General features: G+C 47.3%; 2 protein-coding genes across 6 annotated transcripts; both read left to right on the top strand.

The window, feature by feature from the left end:
• The first annotated feature begins 67 nt into the window (after positions 1–67).
• TMEM231 (transmembrane protein 231) lies at positions 68–7308 on the top strand. The gene is made up of 7 exons (XM_081202441.1): positions 68–350; positions 438–601; positions 2190–2318; positions 3280–3423; positions 4825–4906; positions 5018–5128; positions 6781–7308. Exons 1-7 carry the CDS (start codon positions 212–214, stop codon positions 6954–6956), a joined length of 945 nt encoding a protein of 314 aa, XP_081058567.1. The 5' UTR covers positions 68–211; the 3' UTR covers positions 6957–7308.
• A 1837-nt stretch (positions 7309–9145) lies between these two features.
• Positions 9146–12864, top strand: LOC308591618 (carbohydrate sulfotransferase 5-like). Of its 5 annotated transcripts, none has more exons than XM_081202428.1 (2): positions 9146–9161; positions 11303–12864. In XM_081202428.1, the coding sequence occupies exon 2, from the start codon at positions 11324–11326 to the stop codon at positions 12500–12502; it is 1179 nt and encodes a 392-aa protein (XP_081058554.1). In that variant the 5' UTR covers positions 9146–9161; positions 11303–11323; the 3' UTR covers positions 12503–12864. The 5 variants fall into 5 exon arrangements, with proteins under 5 accessions (XP_081058554.1, XP_081058552.1, XP_081058551.1 ...); XM_081202426.1 differs by lacking the exon at positions 9146–9161 and adding an exon at positions 9206–9543; XM_081202425.1 differs by lacking the exon at positions 9146–9161 and adding an exon at positions 9207–9559.
• Positions 12865–16783: the final 3919 nt, after the last annotated feature.

Below are 16783 nucleotides of genomic sequence, written 5' to 3'. Positions count from 1 at the left end.
GGACTTCCGGCTCACCGTTTCCCGGCAACCACTCGGGAGCCAGGACTTCCAGAAGGTGGGGCGAAGCGGGACGGCGCAGTGGTCACGTCGCGAGGCCCGGCCCTCCGCGCATACATCTTCGCGCCCTTCCCGCGCTGATTGGTTGACAGCGCCTGACCCGCAGTGGCGCGCGGCTCGCGGCCGTTGCCTGGGTGACGGGCTGTCGCCTGCCATGGCCTGGCTAGAGGTGGTCTCCGAGAGCGGCGGGCGGCGGCACCGGGTCGCGCTGTGCTCGCTGACGGCGCTCGGGCTGCTGCTTCTGGGCGTGCTCACATACGTGCCGCCGCTGCTGGTGGCCTACCGGAGCCACGGTGGGTAGCGGAGGGGCACCAGGGCGTCCCTTCCCTGTCCTGCTCTCTCCTTCCCTCTGACCGGCGCTGCTTCTTCTTCCCTTCCAGGCTTCTGGCTGAAGCGGAGCAGCTACGCGGAGCAGCCGAGCGTCCGCTTCCGGCACGAGGTGCTGCTGGTGGGGCTGATGGAGAGCGGCGACTTCGTGGGCTGGAGCTCCTTTCCCGCCTGCAACCGCCTCCTAGACGACCGCCTGCGCGTCCCGCTCGTCTCGGTAGGCGCTTCTGAGCGCATGCAAAGTGCCTCTTGCTGGGGCGGCCAGTGGGGGCGACTCTAAGGGCATCGGCCGCGGACGGGTTCCCTCCCTCCAGTAGCCCTTTAGATCCGCCGGTAAATAGGAGCCGGGCACGAGCAGCGTTGACGATGATGACCGTTGAGCTCAGGCTCTCTGCGGGCTCGGAGTTGACAGCAACTACAGCCACAAAAGAGTGACTCTTTGCCCAGCTGGAACCCCCGCCCACCTCCCAGTACAGTATGTTCTCTCTACGATGAAAGGCTGAGTGGAGGTTGCTGGTTTACAGTAGCCTTTTCCTAGAAACACCTCCTGGCTGCCCTTTCTCCTGGTTTCCAGGTGCGTTTGGAAGAACATCACCTGCTCCCATATCTCCTGCTAAGTTAGGAAGTGATAATGGCAGACTTAAGGCTGTGCTACTCCTGTACTGTCTAAATGAGAATGCAGTTTCCTCAGCCAATAAAGACCCCTAATCTCTTCCTAACCCAACTGGTTTTCAATAGCCAGGGTAAACTTTTGCCCAATTTGCTGCTGGTAGCCAGTTCATTGGTGCCAGTTCTCTCCTGTTTGAATCAGAGTGCACGTTTCCCATATCAGAGGATGAAACAAAGTGACACTGATTGAAGTTGGAGATGATTGAATTTCTGACACCTCAGACTGTCTCTGTGGTCAAAGCTGTGGCTTGCAAGTTGAATAGATGAGTGATTTTATCCATAGAGTGTGTTGCAAAATCATGGAAGTGGGTAATCGAGGCTTCAAGTGGGGTTCAGCTGCTTTTCCTAGGGCAGTCACCACCTAGGATGACTGCACTGGGTGAGCCAAGACGGAGATGGTTGCTGCCACAACATAGTCCTTTAAAATGAATCTGTTTGGCTGTTGGTGTGAGGCAAAAAGTGTCTGTGCTCTGCTTTGTCTGCCTACAGCAGGAGACTTGCTAATGAAGCAGTGGGAGGAAGTACCTGAGAGCAAATGGGCTCATGGCTGTCATGCCACTGGTTAATTAGGCCATAGATCTTGATGGGAAATCAGTGACTCTCCAGACGTTGCTGGCATCACCCCTTGATGAGAGTCCTGTAACATCTGGAGTCAGTTTGCTCCATGGGTCTTTGGCTTCTAGGTCACTGATTTCAGCAAATCTGACATGATTATGGAGGCCCCCAAATCCCAAACTTACTCTGAACAACCAGCATTAAACTGGATGATTTGAAGGCTGCCTCAGAGACCAATTTGAACCTGAGCCTTTTGTGGCCAGGCCAGAACAGAGGGACTGGGCAGGTGGGGGCCTACTCCAAGTTCCCTAGCAAAGGCAAAGGGGAAACCTTTGGTAAAGAGTATTGAGCATTTCTCATCTGGCCTGGGCTTATCATCAGTTTTGCATGATCCTGTAGGTGGCTGTATTCTGCCATTGCAACGGTGCTTTGGTGCAGGCACCTTGGCCTATATTGAATCTAGCATCTGTATTGGGGTGTGTGTTTCCTCTTTACCTGGCGTCGCATCTGTGTAGCTGACATGTAATTGAAATTATTGCTAAGAAGTTTGCTTTAATAAAAGTTCCTGTTATGCTTGCTAGGCTAGAGAGGAAGACTCAAATCAAGATGGAATGATGGACCTGTTAAATTTTCGCCTGGAGCTTCCACTTCAAGCTACAGAGCAAATAGTTGGGATCCAGCTCATTCTGACATTTACCTATCAGTTGCAGGTGAGTGCCACAAGCCATAGCTTTCTAGGTGCCACTCAGTGTTTGAGGACAGGCAGCCTAATCCTCTTATTTGCTGTGGTGATGGCGGCTGCTGTTTCATTTACTCAGTATCCCATGCTCAGCTAGTAGAACAGCTTTCTATGCAGGTTTTTTGGTGAGGGGAGGTCATGGTTGGGAGGAGTTAAGCTTCCCTTCCCCAGCTGTGACACATGCACACAAACTGCAATTAAGCTTGAAAGAAGTTTTATGCTGGCTATTGTGGAGGCGGGGGTGCTGCATGTGCCAAGAAAGGGCTTGATGGGTCATGTGCACCCGCAGCTGGCCCACTGGTGACTCTCAGCAGCAGGGGAAGAGGACTTTGGGCCACACGCTTCAGGGAAGAGATGCGATTTCATGGAAGGACTTGCTTGGGACACTACATGTGTTCTTTATTGCTTGGTTTAGTTCATGCTATAAATATTTTTTTTTAGGTGCAGTCCTAATGCATAATGCAATACATAATGCAGGCCATCAGTTTAAAAGTTGTATTCCAGTGTGGTGTAGTGGTTAAGAGCGGTAGTCACATAATCTGGGGAACCGGGTTCACGTCTCCGCTCCTCCACATGAAGCTGCTGGGTGACCTTGGGCCAGTCACACTTCTTTGAAGTCTCTCAGCCCCACTCACCTCACAGAGTGTTTGTTGTGGGGGAGGAAGGGAAAGGAGATTGTTAGCCGCTTTGAGACTCCTGAAGGGGAGTGAAAGGCGGGATATCAAATCCAAACTCCTCTTCTTCTTCTATTCCCTCCTTTTCTATATTTGATTGTTTTGATCATTTGTTTTACATACATCCAGCCCAATGCTCTGCCTACCAAATAGGAAGCTTTGGTATTCTGAGTGTTGTGTTTGTATCACTTGTAGAATGATTAAGGCTGAGCCCTAAACCTTTCCTTTTCTCTCTCCCCCTCTGTGCTCCCATTTCAGAGAATGTCTACATTCGTGATGCAGTGCATGGCCTTTTGGCAGGCCTCTTCCCCTTTGCCAGGGTCAAAGGTCTTTGTGAGCGGAGACCTGAAGCTTCACCAGAGGCAGCCGCTTAGCCATACTGGGCTGGACAGCAGATATAATGTGAGTGGCCTTTTACATTTCAGTCCTTTCAAGCAGTTTTGTTGCCCTTTGTGATGTCTTTTCCACTCCAACTGATGCTGCTGGAGTCATGCACTAATTGCAAAGTGTGATCATGCCAGTGAAATGTGCACTGTTTGATATTCAGGTTATACAGCGGAGGAGATACTAATTTCACATAGCATTCACCTAGGTAAAGGTAAAGGGACCCCTGACCATTAGGTCCACTCGTGACCGACTCTGGGGTTGCTGCGCTCATCTCGCTTTATTGGCCGAGGGAGCCGGTGTACAGCTTCCGGGTCATGTGGCCAGCATGACTAAGCTGCTTCTGGCAAACCAGAGCTGCGCACGGAAACACCGTTTACCTTCCCGCTGGAGCGGTACCTATTTATCTACTTGCACTTTGACGTGCTTTCAAACTGCTAGGTTGGCAGGAGCAGGGACCGGGCAACGGGAGCTCACCCCGTCACGGGGATTCGAACCGCCAACCTTCTGATCGGCAAGTCCTAGGCTCTGTGGTTTAACCCACAGCACCACCCGCGTCCCTAGCGTTCACCTATGTCACAACAATTCACCTGTACTGTGGTATTGCCAAGCAACAATATCATAAAAGGCTAAAGAGACTTCAGAAAGTCTAGTGATCTCTTTGACCACCACCTATTCTAACTGGAGCATGTCTAACCTGAATAGGAAGGGGTATTGTTAGGACTGAAGCAGGCACGTGCCCTTCTGGTCTGCATAACTCTTTTTTTTAAATAAATATTTTATTAAGTTTTCACAATAAAAAAGCGTACAAAGACAAAGAAAATACAAAATCACAAAAAACAATACAATACAAAAATACAAACATTAAACACATCAAAAGAAAACGGAAAAAAAGAAAACACATATATTAACAAAAAACAAAAATTCCCTCTTTCTTATTTTCTCATCTTCAATTAACTTATTTTCCGGACTTCCTCACATCTCCCATTCTTGTATCCCTTTTTAAAAAAATTAGTTCAGCAAATTCATATCCTATTAATTTATCTGTTGCTATTCCAATCTTACATTTTACTTTGTTGCTAAAGCCCCTGCAATTCATTTCAATGTCCTTAACATTCATAAATTTTACAATATTTCTGCAAATAAATTTTAAATTTCTTCCATTCCTCCTCGACCGTCTCCTCTCCCCGGTCTCGGATTCTGCCAGTCATTTCCGCTATCTCCATATAGTCCATTAGTTGCATCTGCCAATCTTCCAAGGTGGGTAGATCTTGTGTCTTCCAATGCTTTGCAATGAGAATTCTTGCTGCTGCCGACTGGTCTGCATAACTCTTATCTCTTGCCTGAGACTTCTATTGTGTTGTCTGCCCCAACATGTCTGTTCTTGTTTTTTAATACAAAGTGTTCTCACTGTGACAGGTATCTGTGATCAATGGTACAAGCCCTTTTGCCCAGGACTATGATCTTGTGAACATTGTTGCAGCATATCAGGAGAGGAATGGTGAGTTTGCATTATGCACAGTCCTTTCTAGGTTAACTGATACTTGTTTTTCACCAGCTACTTCAGAATTATGACCAAATGCCTACAAGGTCTTTTTTGTTTCCTTTGCAGTCACAACAATTTTGTCTGGTCCCGGCCCTATCTGGGTGGTTGGAAGAGCACCTGATGCACCATTTGTGGTCCAGACAACCATCCACTACCCAGTGGAACTGATCCTATATCCTTTGGCTACCAGGTGGTTGTAGTTTGGCCTGCTTGGTCTCAGTCTGGCATGAAAGTGGTGGAAGCTGTTTTGAGCTGTGCTTGGCAATCATGGCACTTGGTAGGTAGTGTGCTACAATCTGAATGTGGAGAATGTAGCTGCTGGGTTGGACCAATAGAGAAGAATGCCTGATGAAGAATTCCATGAAACTTGCCTGGAGGCAAGGTGGTGTCACTGTAGACCACCAAAGGTGGTTGATTGAAAGAAGATTATCTTGAGTAGAGGAATGAAATCAAGAAAGCATCCAAAATAGGAAATGTTGTAGCTGTGGTTGACTTCAACTACCATCACATAGACTGGCTACATATGTATTCCTGTCTTGACAAAGAGATAAAATTTCCAGATACCTTAAATGACTGTGCCCTAAATAGTTTGTCATGGAATCAACCAGAGGGGACAGTGACCTGGGATCTGATGGTGCCCAGCACCCTTGTGCAAGATGTAAGTGTGGTTGAACCAGTTGGGAACAGTGACCATAGCGCTATTAGTCAGTTGCCAGGAAAGTCCAACACACAGTCACTTTTGACTTCAAAAAAGGAAATGTCCCTAAAATGTAAGTATTGGTAAAAAGAAAGCTGATAGGCAATGTCAAGAGGGTCAAATTACTCCAAAATCCTTGGGAGTTGTTTAAAAGCACTATATCAGAAGTTCAACTGGAGTGTATATCACAGATCAGGAAAGGTACCCTGAGGGACAGGAGTATGCCAGCATGACAAAGGAGTCAAATGTATGTCAAAAGTGTATGAGATGGTGGAGAAGTTGAATAAATTATTTATATCTTCGTAGAGGAAGTATAGGAGAGATCCTAGGGTATGAATTAAGTCTTAGGTACTGAGGCAGATGGCATTGATGAGAGATGTAAATTTAATAGACAAAATAAGAACTGACAAACTCACCTCAAAAAGCATAGTATAGATTTGGAAAAGGTTCAGAAAAGTGAAACCAAAATGATAGAGAGGATGGAGCAACTCCGCTGAGGAAAGGTTGCAGCATATGCATAGCATGGAGAAAGTGGATAGAGGAAAGTTTTTCTTCCTCTCGCCTGAACTCATGGGCATCTAGTGAAGCTGAATGTTAGAAGATTCACGGCCGATAAAAGAAAATACTTCTTCACGCAGTGCATCATTAAACTCGCTCCCACAGGAGGCAGTGATGGGCCCCAATTTGGATGGCTTTAAAGAATTAGGCAGATTCATGGAGGGCAAGGCTATCAGTGGCTAGTAGCCTTGATGACTATGTTCTACCTCCACTCTCAGAATCATTATGCCTCTGAATACAATTGCTGGGAATCACAAGTGAGCAGCGTGTTGCACTGCTGTCTAGCTTGCAGGCTTCCCACACGCATCTGCTTGGCAACTTTGAGAACAGGATTCTGGGCTAGATAAGCCGTTGACCTGTTACAGAAGGCTCATTATATGTTCGTAATTTGTACTTACATAGGGATGGGAGTTTTCCTTGTGTCTCCTATTGTTTATTGAGTGTTCTCAACCACCTTTCTTCTAGATGCAGATCTAATCTCTCACTTTGCTGGTCATATGTGTTTGAGGTGTGTATTCTGAACTTGTGTGAAGACACTTGAAAATCAAATTTTCCTTGACTCTTGCTACATATCAGCCAGGTTTCTGGGAGATGATTAAGTTTGCCTGGATTCAGTATGTTGCCATCCTGCTGATCTTTCTTTGGATTTTTGAAAGAATAAAAATCTTCCTTTTCCAGAATCAAGTGCTAAGCACAGTACCAGTGACACCAGTTCCCCCTGGATTGTCATATAAAGAGCACCAGTCCTGAACATGCTCCTAAAAATACCTAAAACTCCAACAGGATAAATAAATATCCCATGCTTTCACTTTTTTCTTCAGCAGCTTTGCACATTGAAGATGAGGAGGCACCTGTGTGTTTGTGATCAAGGCTTATTGCAAGAGTGAAAAGAACTCTGTATTTCAGTTCTCTCTGAGCCAAGTATTTCCACTTGAAGTGCTATGTGAGCAGCACATTGGGAACCTAATTTGCTGCCTTGCATTTTGTCTTCAGTTGTATATGAAACACTATCTGCACACACCCAGATAGTGGCTGAAGGAGCTTCAGTTGATAATGAGATACGCTGTTTTAAGTAAATTCATTCTCTTTAATACTTTTATAATGGATTATGTTTTGTTATTTCTGCACTGAATTTCAGGCTTGCAGGTTTGGTTAATCCCCTGTTGTTGTAATCCTACATAGGGATTTTAACATAGAAACAAACACAGCCATATGAAAAGGCAGCAATAAAATTGCATTTCCAAGAAGGCAGCATTAGCTGGTCTGTTCAGTCTGAGAGGACTAGGGTAGGGAGAAGCCTGCCCACCTCCCACAGCAGAGCAAGCATGCCTGTTTGTACAGTTTAGTTCTCGCTCTCCAGCATGTTCCTAGGGTGGTTTACAAAAAAAGTTAATGTTAAAAGAAATGTTAAATAAACAGTGAAACACCACAAATTAAAAGCATTTAGCAGACATAAAACAAATGCAAATCATGAAAGTAATTAACAGAAGATTTTAAAAGCCTGGATTTTGTTTAGGTTTTTTTTTTTTTTTAAGCAAAACTGTCTTCCCTGGGTGTCAAAATGACATCCTGGAAACTTGCGCCTGGACATAAAACGGTGTATCCTGGTGAGGTATTTTCAGTTTCTTATCCCCCAGAAGATTCCTATACATAGCTAAATAGTGCAAAGGAGGCAACTGTGGAAATTGTAAAAAAATTGTTCCAGTAGGCAAGGGAAGCATCATAACTTTTATTAGAATCGACTAAAAGTACAAAAAGTACACAAAAGTACAAAGTAGTGAGTTCTCCAGAAGTCTTCTGCAACAAAGTCATTTGCCACTAGAATGAAAAAATTAGAGGGGGAGCAGGCAGTGTTTGTAAAACAGCCTTAAAATGTAATGTAGGCTCAATTAGGCTAGAACTGTGCATTACTGGAATCAGCCAGCACTCCACCATAGAGCAGAATTGGGTCTTCTGTAAAACCAGCCATCCAAGCCTAAGAGGCAGGTTCTGATTGGGGCCAGTGGTGTTTTCTAGGAACCATAGGAAGCTGCTTTATATTGAGTCTGATTCATCTAGCTTGGTAATATCAACTGGAATCTTTCCCAACCCTATCGTAGAGAGGCTGGGGACTGATGCTTTGCGTACAAAACCATGTGTGATGCCACATCCTTAGACTGTGCTATAGTTTAGCATTTCCCCTTTGCCTTTAGTCTTTTGCTGTTAATGTTTTATGGCAGTTTATGAGAAAAGTCAGTCTCTGCTCTTATTGGTTGCAGCCAAAAGGCTGCTCAGGACTGCATAGAATGTAAAAAAAAATGACCGGCGTCCCCCCTCCCCCAAGTTGAAGGGCATTGCCGTTCAATTGTGCGTATGTGGGGCGGGGCTTACCTCCCCACCCCCTTATTTTATTCAAGTTGGCACCCCTGCGAGAAAGTATTTTATATACTTTTATAAATAAGCAGTGGGGGGCAGGAAGAGAGTGATGGGCAACTACAGCTGCCTCGTTTACATTGCGGGGGGAGAGGCGGCAGGCTGCACTTTGCATTGCTGCCTCGCCCCCGTCCTTTCACCGACTGCATATCAGGCGCCAAAGCGCTGGCCCAGCGTCCTAAGGCCTTCGCATGCATGAGGCCCTTAGGAGGTCTACAAGCAGCCCTGCAAGGTAGACCCGATCAGTGTCGAGTCTGCTTCCTAGTCCACTGCAGGGCGGGGGCTACGGCCGCAGGCTGCACGAAGCAGCGGGCCTGGTCTACGCGGCTCCTTCTTGCCCTTAAAGCCGCGGGACGGGCGCCTGAGCGGCAGCGTGCGCGAGAAAGGCGGATCAGCATCCCGAGTCGAGCAGCCTTGTTGGGAGCGCACCGACGCGGAGTCCGCCTCCCCGCGTGTTGGTAGCGCCGTCGGGTTCCTCCCCCCTCCCCCCGGTGTGACATCCCCTCGCCAAGCATTGGGGGGCCGAAAGGCCGGCCACGCGTAGTAAGCGAGAAGCAGCGCCCCCGTCGTCCTTGGAGCTCTCGGCTGATGGGCGGAGATGGAGGATGGCGGAGCCTGGACGGCGCGCACCACCTTGCAGGGGGCTGGCCTGGGCGCAGAGCCCACCTCCCGCAGAGGGGGCTGCTCGGCCTCCCGCCCTGGACCGGCCCCTCCTTGGCGCCTCCCTCCGGCGGCCGCTCCGGGACGCGGCGGCGGCGGCGGCGGCCACGTCTGAAAGCGGCTCATTGTCTGTCTGCGGAGCAGCGGCGGCGGCACCTGGAGCGACCCGGCGAGGGCAGCAAGCCAGTCAGCCAGCGGGTCTCAGCCCCCAGGCCCCGCCTGCCCCCTGTTTTCCAAATCCCCCACGTCTCTGAGGAAAGCGCTCGTGAGTCTTGGCCGAGGTGAGGAGCCGAAACGGGGCAGCCGCGGGGACTCCGGCCCAGGACGGCAGCTGGGGGTTCTGCCTCCCCCAGCGGGTTCTCCCGGGGGCGGCAGCAGATTCCCTCTGCTTGGCCATCTCCCCCCGCCCGCCCTCGCTCTCCTCCACTTCCACTCACCTCGTGCGGGACCGGAGAGTCAGGCCCGCGCGGCGTCGAGGGCTTCGAGGTCTGTGCGCCGCCGGACTTGGAGGCGCGGCAGGCGTAACTCAGAGAAGGAAAGAAGCCGCGACGGCCTTTGAGCGCGTGCAGAGTGCGCCCTTATCCAAGCAGCGTCCTCTTGGCGGACGGCGCGGCTGAAGCCCCGGCGCATCTCAAGCAGCCGCCCTTAAGCTCTCGGATCGGGAGAAACGTGCATCGCTCTGGGCTTCCTCCTGCAACTGCCTGCCTCGCTGCTTGGCGGTGGATGGCTCACTTTGGCACAGCTCCGGGGTCTCTTCCTCCTCCTGGCACTGGTTGCAGTTGGTATCTTTTTGCACAGGCTCTGCTTGGAAGTTGACTCTGAGTGGGTCATATGTCACGGGAGAAGTTATGCTTTACTTGAGTTTGTTTTTAGGGGGGGGGGGTGATGGTTACTTGTATTTTCTGCACAGATTGTGCAAATGAACTAGAACTGTACCCTATACTCTGCCTTGAGTTCCTTGGAATAAAGGTGGGATAGAGCTATGGACAACAAAGAAATACAAAAAACAGATTTGTCCATCTCTGTATCTAACGGTCAGGGGTCCCTTTACCTTTACATTTACTTGCCGATCAGAAGGTCGCGGTTCGAATCCCCGTGATGGGGTGAGCTCCCGTTGCTCGGTCCCTGCTCCTGCCAACCTAGCAGTTCAAAAGCACAAAGTGCAAGTAGATAAATAGGAACCGCTCCGGCGTTTCCATGCACTGCTCTGGTTTTGCTAGAAACGGCTTAGTTATGCTGGCCACATGACCCGGAAGCTGTACACCGGCTCCCTCGGCCAGTAAAGCGAGATGAGCTCCGCAACTCCAGAGTCGTCCGTGACGGGACCTAATGGTCAGGGGTCCTTTTACCTTTGCCTTTATACTCATTTAGTATAACTACTTCAAAGCTAAAGGAGACGAGGGTGACCTTTAGCTCTTGTCCCCTCCCCACAGCACCTCCAAAATTAGGCTGAGAAAGACCCCTGTTAGTAAACTGGTGAACCTCTATGGAGACCAACCTTTGCCAGTCTGGTGGTGCCTTCCAGATGTTTTGAACTACAAGTCTTTCACCTTGCCTATGCTGGCTGGGGCTGATGGGAGCTGCTGCAGTCCACTAGTCCCTGCACACTTTCCCCTGCAGATTAGAAGACAAGACACATCTAACTGTTTTCAAAAGATAACTTGAGATTTTCAGAATGCTAAATTGAGCTTTGGGTCTTGCATTCTGTCCTTCCACACACAGCAGAATGCAATCAATGTGGAATAAAGACTGCCTCCATTGCCCTGTTTTCCCTCCACCCGAACAGCAGGGTGTTTGTTCCAAACTCTTTTGTACTCTCTGAGCATCACTATTGTCTCATCCTCCAGCCTGCTGTTTTTCATGGCTCTCACTGACATGCATATCTGAACTGGTTAGTCGTTTCCGGGCGTTATCAATACAATATGTATGGCAACCCAGGCTGTTACTTGTTTGCATGCAAGGTCCTTGTGTGTCATCGTCATCCTACTGAAAACTGAACAGCTCCCCCTCTCTTTTTCCTCCAGTTGTGCTCTCCTTCAGCCAGAATGGTGAGGATCCGAATATCCAGCACTACAGTTGCAATCTTCCTTGTGATTCAGACAGGATTTCTACTGTTTTTGTGTGTTCAGCATGGTGGCTTTATGTCTCATTCTGAAGAGAAACCACCCCAGGTGCACATTCTCATCCTCTCCTCCTGGAGGTCAGGGTCTTCCTTTGTCGGGCAGCTCTTCAGCCAACACCCTGATGTCTTCTACTTGATGGAGCCAGCCTGGCACGTGTGGGTAACCATGTACCAAAACAGCGCCAAGGTCTTGCATATGGCAGTGCGGGACCTCATCCGGTCAGTCTTCAAGTGTGACATGTCGGTCTTCGATGCCTACCTGCCATGGAAGAGAAATGTGTCAGATCTTTTCCAGTGGGCAGTGAGTCGTGCCCTGTGCACAGATCCTGTTTGTGAATTGTTCCACCGCACTGATATCACCAGCGAAAGTGCCTGCAAGGCTGTCTGTGGGAAGTCCCCCTTCAGCAAAGTGGAAGAGGCCTGCAAGACCTATAGCCACGTTGTCCTGAAGGAAGTCCGGATCTTTGACCTCAAGGTGCTTTATCCTCTCCTCACTGACCCCTCCCTGAACCTCAAAGTCATCCACCTCGTCCGTGACCCCAGAGCTGTTGTGAAATCCCGGGAGCAATCAGCAGAAGCTCTTGCCCGTGACAATGGGATTGTCTTGAGCATGAATGGCACAAAAGTGAAAGATGGCCAGTACAAAGTCCTGCAGGAGATCTGTAGAAGCCACGTTCAGATTTATGAAACAGCAACCCAGAAACCTCCAAGTTTTCTGAAAGATCGTTACTTGATGATCCGGTTTGAAGATCTTGTACGAGATCCTTTAGTGGAAATTACAGCAATGTATAAATTTTCAGGTCTTCAGCTGACCAGCAAACTTGAAAACTGGATCTATAATATCACCCATGGACAAGGGCCAAGTAGGAAGAGGGAGGCCTTCCAAATCACTTCCCGAGATGCAGTCAATGTCTCTCAGGCATGGAGGACTGTTCTTTCGTTTCAGAAAGTCAAGCAAGTGCAAGAGGTTTGCAAGGGTGCCTTAAATATACTCGGATACCAACTTGTAGATTCTGAGAAAGAACAGAAAGATTTGTCATTCGATTTAGTGTTGCCACATCGAAAAAGTCAATTCAGCTGGGCATCCTTTAGTGAAAATTAGGGGAAGTATGACTATCTGTAATCTCTTCCCCCCCCACCCCAGGTAACTGGAAAATATTTATTTTGATTGCTGAATTCTGTGCTTCTAGTTATCATCCTTTTGCCATTTACATAAACTAGAGCAAATGGAATAAAGGGGTGATATGTAGTTCGCAGAAATATATCCTATTGGATCAGTCATTGTACCACACTGTCCTGCTATATTTGTAGGTATCAGGAATGCCGTTTTTTTATTTAATAACAATGTAGCACTTCCAGAAACTGCATTATATTTGACATAACTCTTCAATACAAAATACTTTCCCTTTGCTTCTGAGAAAAGGGCAAGAAAGTAACTATGGTATTCTGGGTTCTGCATTATTTTTTAAACAAAATATGTTCACATGCTGGGCTGTCAAATTACTGATAAATGAGCTTTGGTCTTCTTTGCTCATGTTAGCTAACCCTCTGAATGGCCACCTTGTTTAGGGTGGAGGAGTTGAAAGAAAGCCCAATGTTGCTGTTCAAATGAACCATTTGGCTGCTGTCTGCTCTGGTGACAGACAATGGGCTGGTCCCTAAAATCATTATATATGTGTTATATATACGTGTGGGAGAAATCTCTGTATGCAGTACTGAATGCTCACTTCTAATGAAGGCCATCACTGAACATGTAATCTTTTGTGCTTCATAGCAGCTAAAAAAATAGTGGGGAGAAAAGAAGGATTCTGCTAGAGATACACAGAAGAAACTTGGGGCTTATTCTCTTCTTTCTCTTCAAAATTAAAATACTGCCATTGGATTGGACAGATGACTATGCAAAGACTATGCAAATTGGACAGATGACTATGCAAAGATTGTTCAATGCTTCTTAATGTGGCTGCCATATGCAGGTACTTTGGAATATTTCTCCAGAGGCACTTGCTGGTTGCTTTCTTTCTAACTTTGGCTGGGGTCCTAGCATCTGTTTGTAATGTCATTGAGCTGACCATGGGCCTCAGATATTTCCCCAGGAGGAGAGAACCTGCACCTATTGGAGATTTCCTTCCCCATGAATGGAGTTCCTCAGCCAAAGGCACACTTCACTGTGCAGAGCCTGTACTGTTAATCCAGAATCCAAATTGCAGAGATGTGGGAATGGGTCCCACCATCCAGGATCCATAAGTGTTTGGGGGGAAGAGCAGTGGATAGTTTCTCAAAAGTGGAGTACTGGGAATCAGTTCTGCCTCTGGAAGCCCCCGCTCCCCACAACAAGTCATGATTTGGAAGCTGTACAGCTGAACCACAGGCTGGGATGGGGGTTGGGGTGTGTGGGGGGAAGGTTGTGTTGGGAGGGGAAGTAATCTTTTCCCCTCACACATTTATTCTGCCCTTAGAATGGGCTCTGGGGCTCCCTTCCAGTTCAGGTTTGCATTGGGGCTGAATCTCACTGCTTTGTACCTTTGTATGCTAATAAAAGTTCTATTTCCATATGTCTGTGGTGAATTCTCACTTAGAGAACCAATTGCTAATCAGGTTTCCATGAGGAAGGCCAAGTAGATGTGACCCCCCCTTAAATTGGGGGGGGGGTTCCCAGACTGAATGGAGGGGGGGATGCTTCTCAAATCATAGATACTGCAGAGATAAATGATTAACACTCTGGTAATATTTGAATGTGGGACATCCAACACAATCTATAGCAGTTTCAGAAGACACGGGGAATTCCATCACACACTAATCAATTCGCCTGTGGAACTGTTTGCCACTGAATGTTGTATATATAAATTCAATAAATGATGATGATAATGATGATGATGATCATTTCTGGCTCCAAGAGAATTACATTGGTCTTTCAGTGGCCTCAATAGACAAGGCATTGCAAAATTGATCATTACCACTGACAGGAGCCTTTCAGGAACAAGAAGGGAACATTCTCTCCTGGTGAGGCAACTCCTCATCTGAGCAGTCTTTCTCATCTCTTTGATGGTGAACTGAAGGGAGAGAACTCTTCTCTGGTGAGCATAGGTGCCAACTCCCTGGGGCCCTGGGTACGCGAGCACCCACAACATTCCCATGAAGGCATCAGACACCCACAAATTTCAGTGCCAGGGCCATACATGCTGCATGGCACTCCTGCTGGTGAGACGACAGCTTTCCTACTTGTTTGACACTGTAGACGGAACCCTTTGCTAGATTCAGTGTGTGGATGTTTTAACTATGGGAACCTCCAGACTGTCAATTTTTTGTGGTAGGAATTCAAGCACATACTTTTTGTGCAATTAAAGTGGAAGAACTGCCATAGGACAACAAGCCCACTTTTGAGGGCTTTTTAAGAAAGTGACAGGGAAATGTGTTGCAAAGTGAATGAGTGAATTCCTTGCAAGCGAATTAGGATGAATGTTTGAATCCTGTGATAGGAATGTTGAGGTCTTAGATATATGTTAAATGTTCATAAGTGTACCAACCAAGCACGTACATAGATCAGCACAGGAAGACCAACCTGAAACCATTTATGATTCCCAAACTGACAAGGTGTTTTCTCTGCAAGGAGGGAGGGGGTCAGGGAGCCTTCAGGGAGCCTTCCCATTGTCTCAGGAATTGAGTAATCATCATTTTAATGGGTGACAGACTATCAGGAAAGGGAAACACATAACCTGGCAGACAGGAAAAAAAAGAACATTCAAATTTCTGTTTTAGACCACCTTTCTGTGATGTAGGTATGTGGGGGGTGGTCTTGGGTTTACACCCCTCCTGTGATGTATGTATGATGTATGGAGGGGTGGTCAGGAGCTCCAGGGCAGGGAATTTAAAATGTCTATACAGTGGTACCTCGGGTTACATACACTTCAGGTTACATACGCTTCAGGTTACAGACTCCGCTAACCCAGAACAGCTGAACCACAGGCTGGGATGGGGGTTGGGGGTGTGTGGGGAAGGTTGTGTTGGGAGGGGAAGTAATCTTTTCCCCTCACACATTTATTCTGACATTAGAATGGGCTCTGGGGCTCCCTTCCAGTTCAGGTTTGCATTGGGGCTGAATCTCACTGCTTTGTACCTTTGTATGCTAATAAAAGTTCTATTTCCATATGTCTGTGGTGAATTTTCACTTAGAGAACCAATTGCTAATCAGGTTTCCATGAGGAAGGCCAAGTAGATGTGACCCCCCCTTAAATTGGGGGGGGGGTTTCCCAGACTGAATGGAGGGGGGGATGCTTCTCAAATCATAGATACTGCAGAGATAAATGATTAACACTCTGGTAATATTTGAATGTGGGACATCCAACACAATCTATAGCAGTTTCAGAAGACACGGGGAATTCCATCACACACTAATCAATTCGCCTGTGGAACTGTTTGCCACTGAATGTTGTATATATAAATTCAATAAATGATGATGATGATGACGATCATTTCTGGCTCCAAGAGAATTAAATTGGTCTTTCAGTGGCCTCAATAGACAAGGCATTGCAAAATGCAGCCAGGAATATCACAGGCTACTCTCAGGGTTGTGCTTTTTCTACATCTCTGAGTGATCTATAAAGAAAAGCTGCTTCAAATGACAATGTTGGGGGACACCTTAAAGCATGACTAGCTATGCTGTGGATCTTCAGGTGTTGTTGGTCTACAACTCCCAGAGTTCCTGATTGCTGGAATGGCCATGCTGGCTGCCTGAAGCGGACGGGATTTGGGAATCTCAACAACATCTGGAAGGTCACTGCCCACTGCAAGCATAGTGTGGTAAACTCCTCTAACTGTAGCCTGTTTCTACCCACTCTGCTGCCATCTGGTGGCAGAATAGTGTAGCTGCCGCATATTCCAACCCACTGGTGGCATGAGACGTTGGAGTTATCTATCTAAAACAAATTTACAAACATATGAAGTATGACTAAACAGGATATAAAAATTGAATAAACAAAATATAAATATCAAAGTAAACAAAAAATATAAATCTGCCTCTCTTCAATTGACACACGCATAGACACTCTCACATGTTCACTCTCTTGCTACCTCTCCTAACACCTTAGGGCAGCATGACTGGTTCCACTGCACTGGGCCCAAACCTTTTAATACTGTAGAAATCTTATACCTCCCAATTTCAGAAATGCCTATATCACAGTATTAGATGATATGCTTGTTTGCAGAAGGTTCCAGATTCAATGCTCAGCATCTCCAGGTAGGGCTGGGAATGCTCCCTGCCTAAAACAATGGAGAGCAATTGCCAGTCAATGCAGACAGCGCAAAGCTAGATGGACCAATAGTCTGAGTAAAAGGCATATCCCTGTGTTCCTCTATTCCTGGAGATGTCTGGCTTTTGCTTTTGTTT

The sequence above is a fragment of the Podarcis bocagei genome (assembly GCF_964188305.1).
Source record: "Podarcis bocagei genome assembly, chromosome: 7".
In the NCBI taxonomy this organism is placed as follows: Eukaryota; Metazoa; Chordata; class Lepidosauria; order Squamata; family Lacertidae; genus Podarcis; species Podarcis bocagei.
The sequence above is the reverse complement of the archived record's forward strand: the minus strand, read 5'-3'. Positions and strand labels throughout refer to the sequence as shown.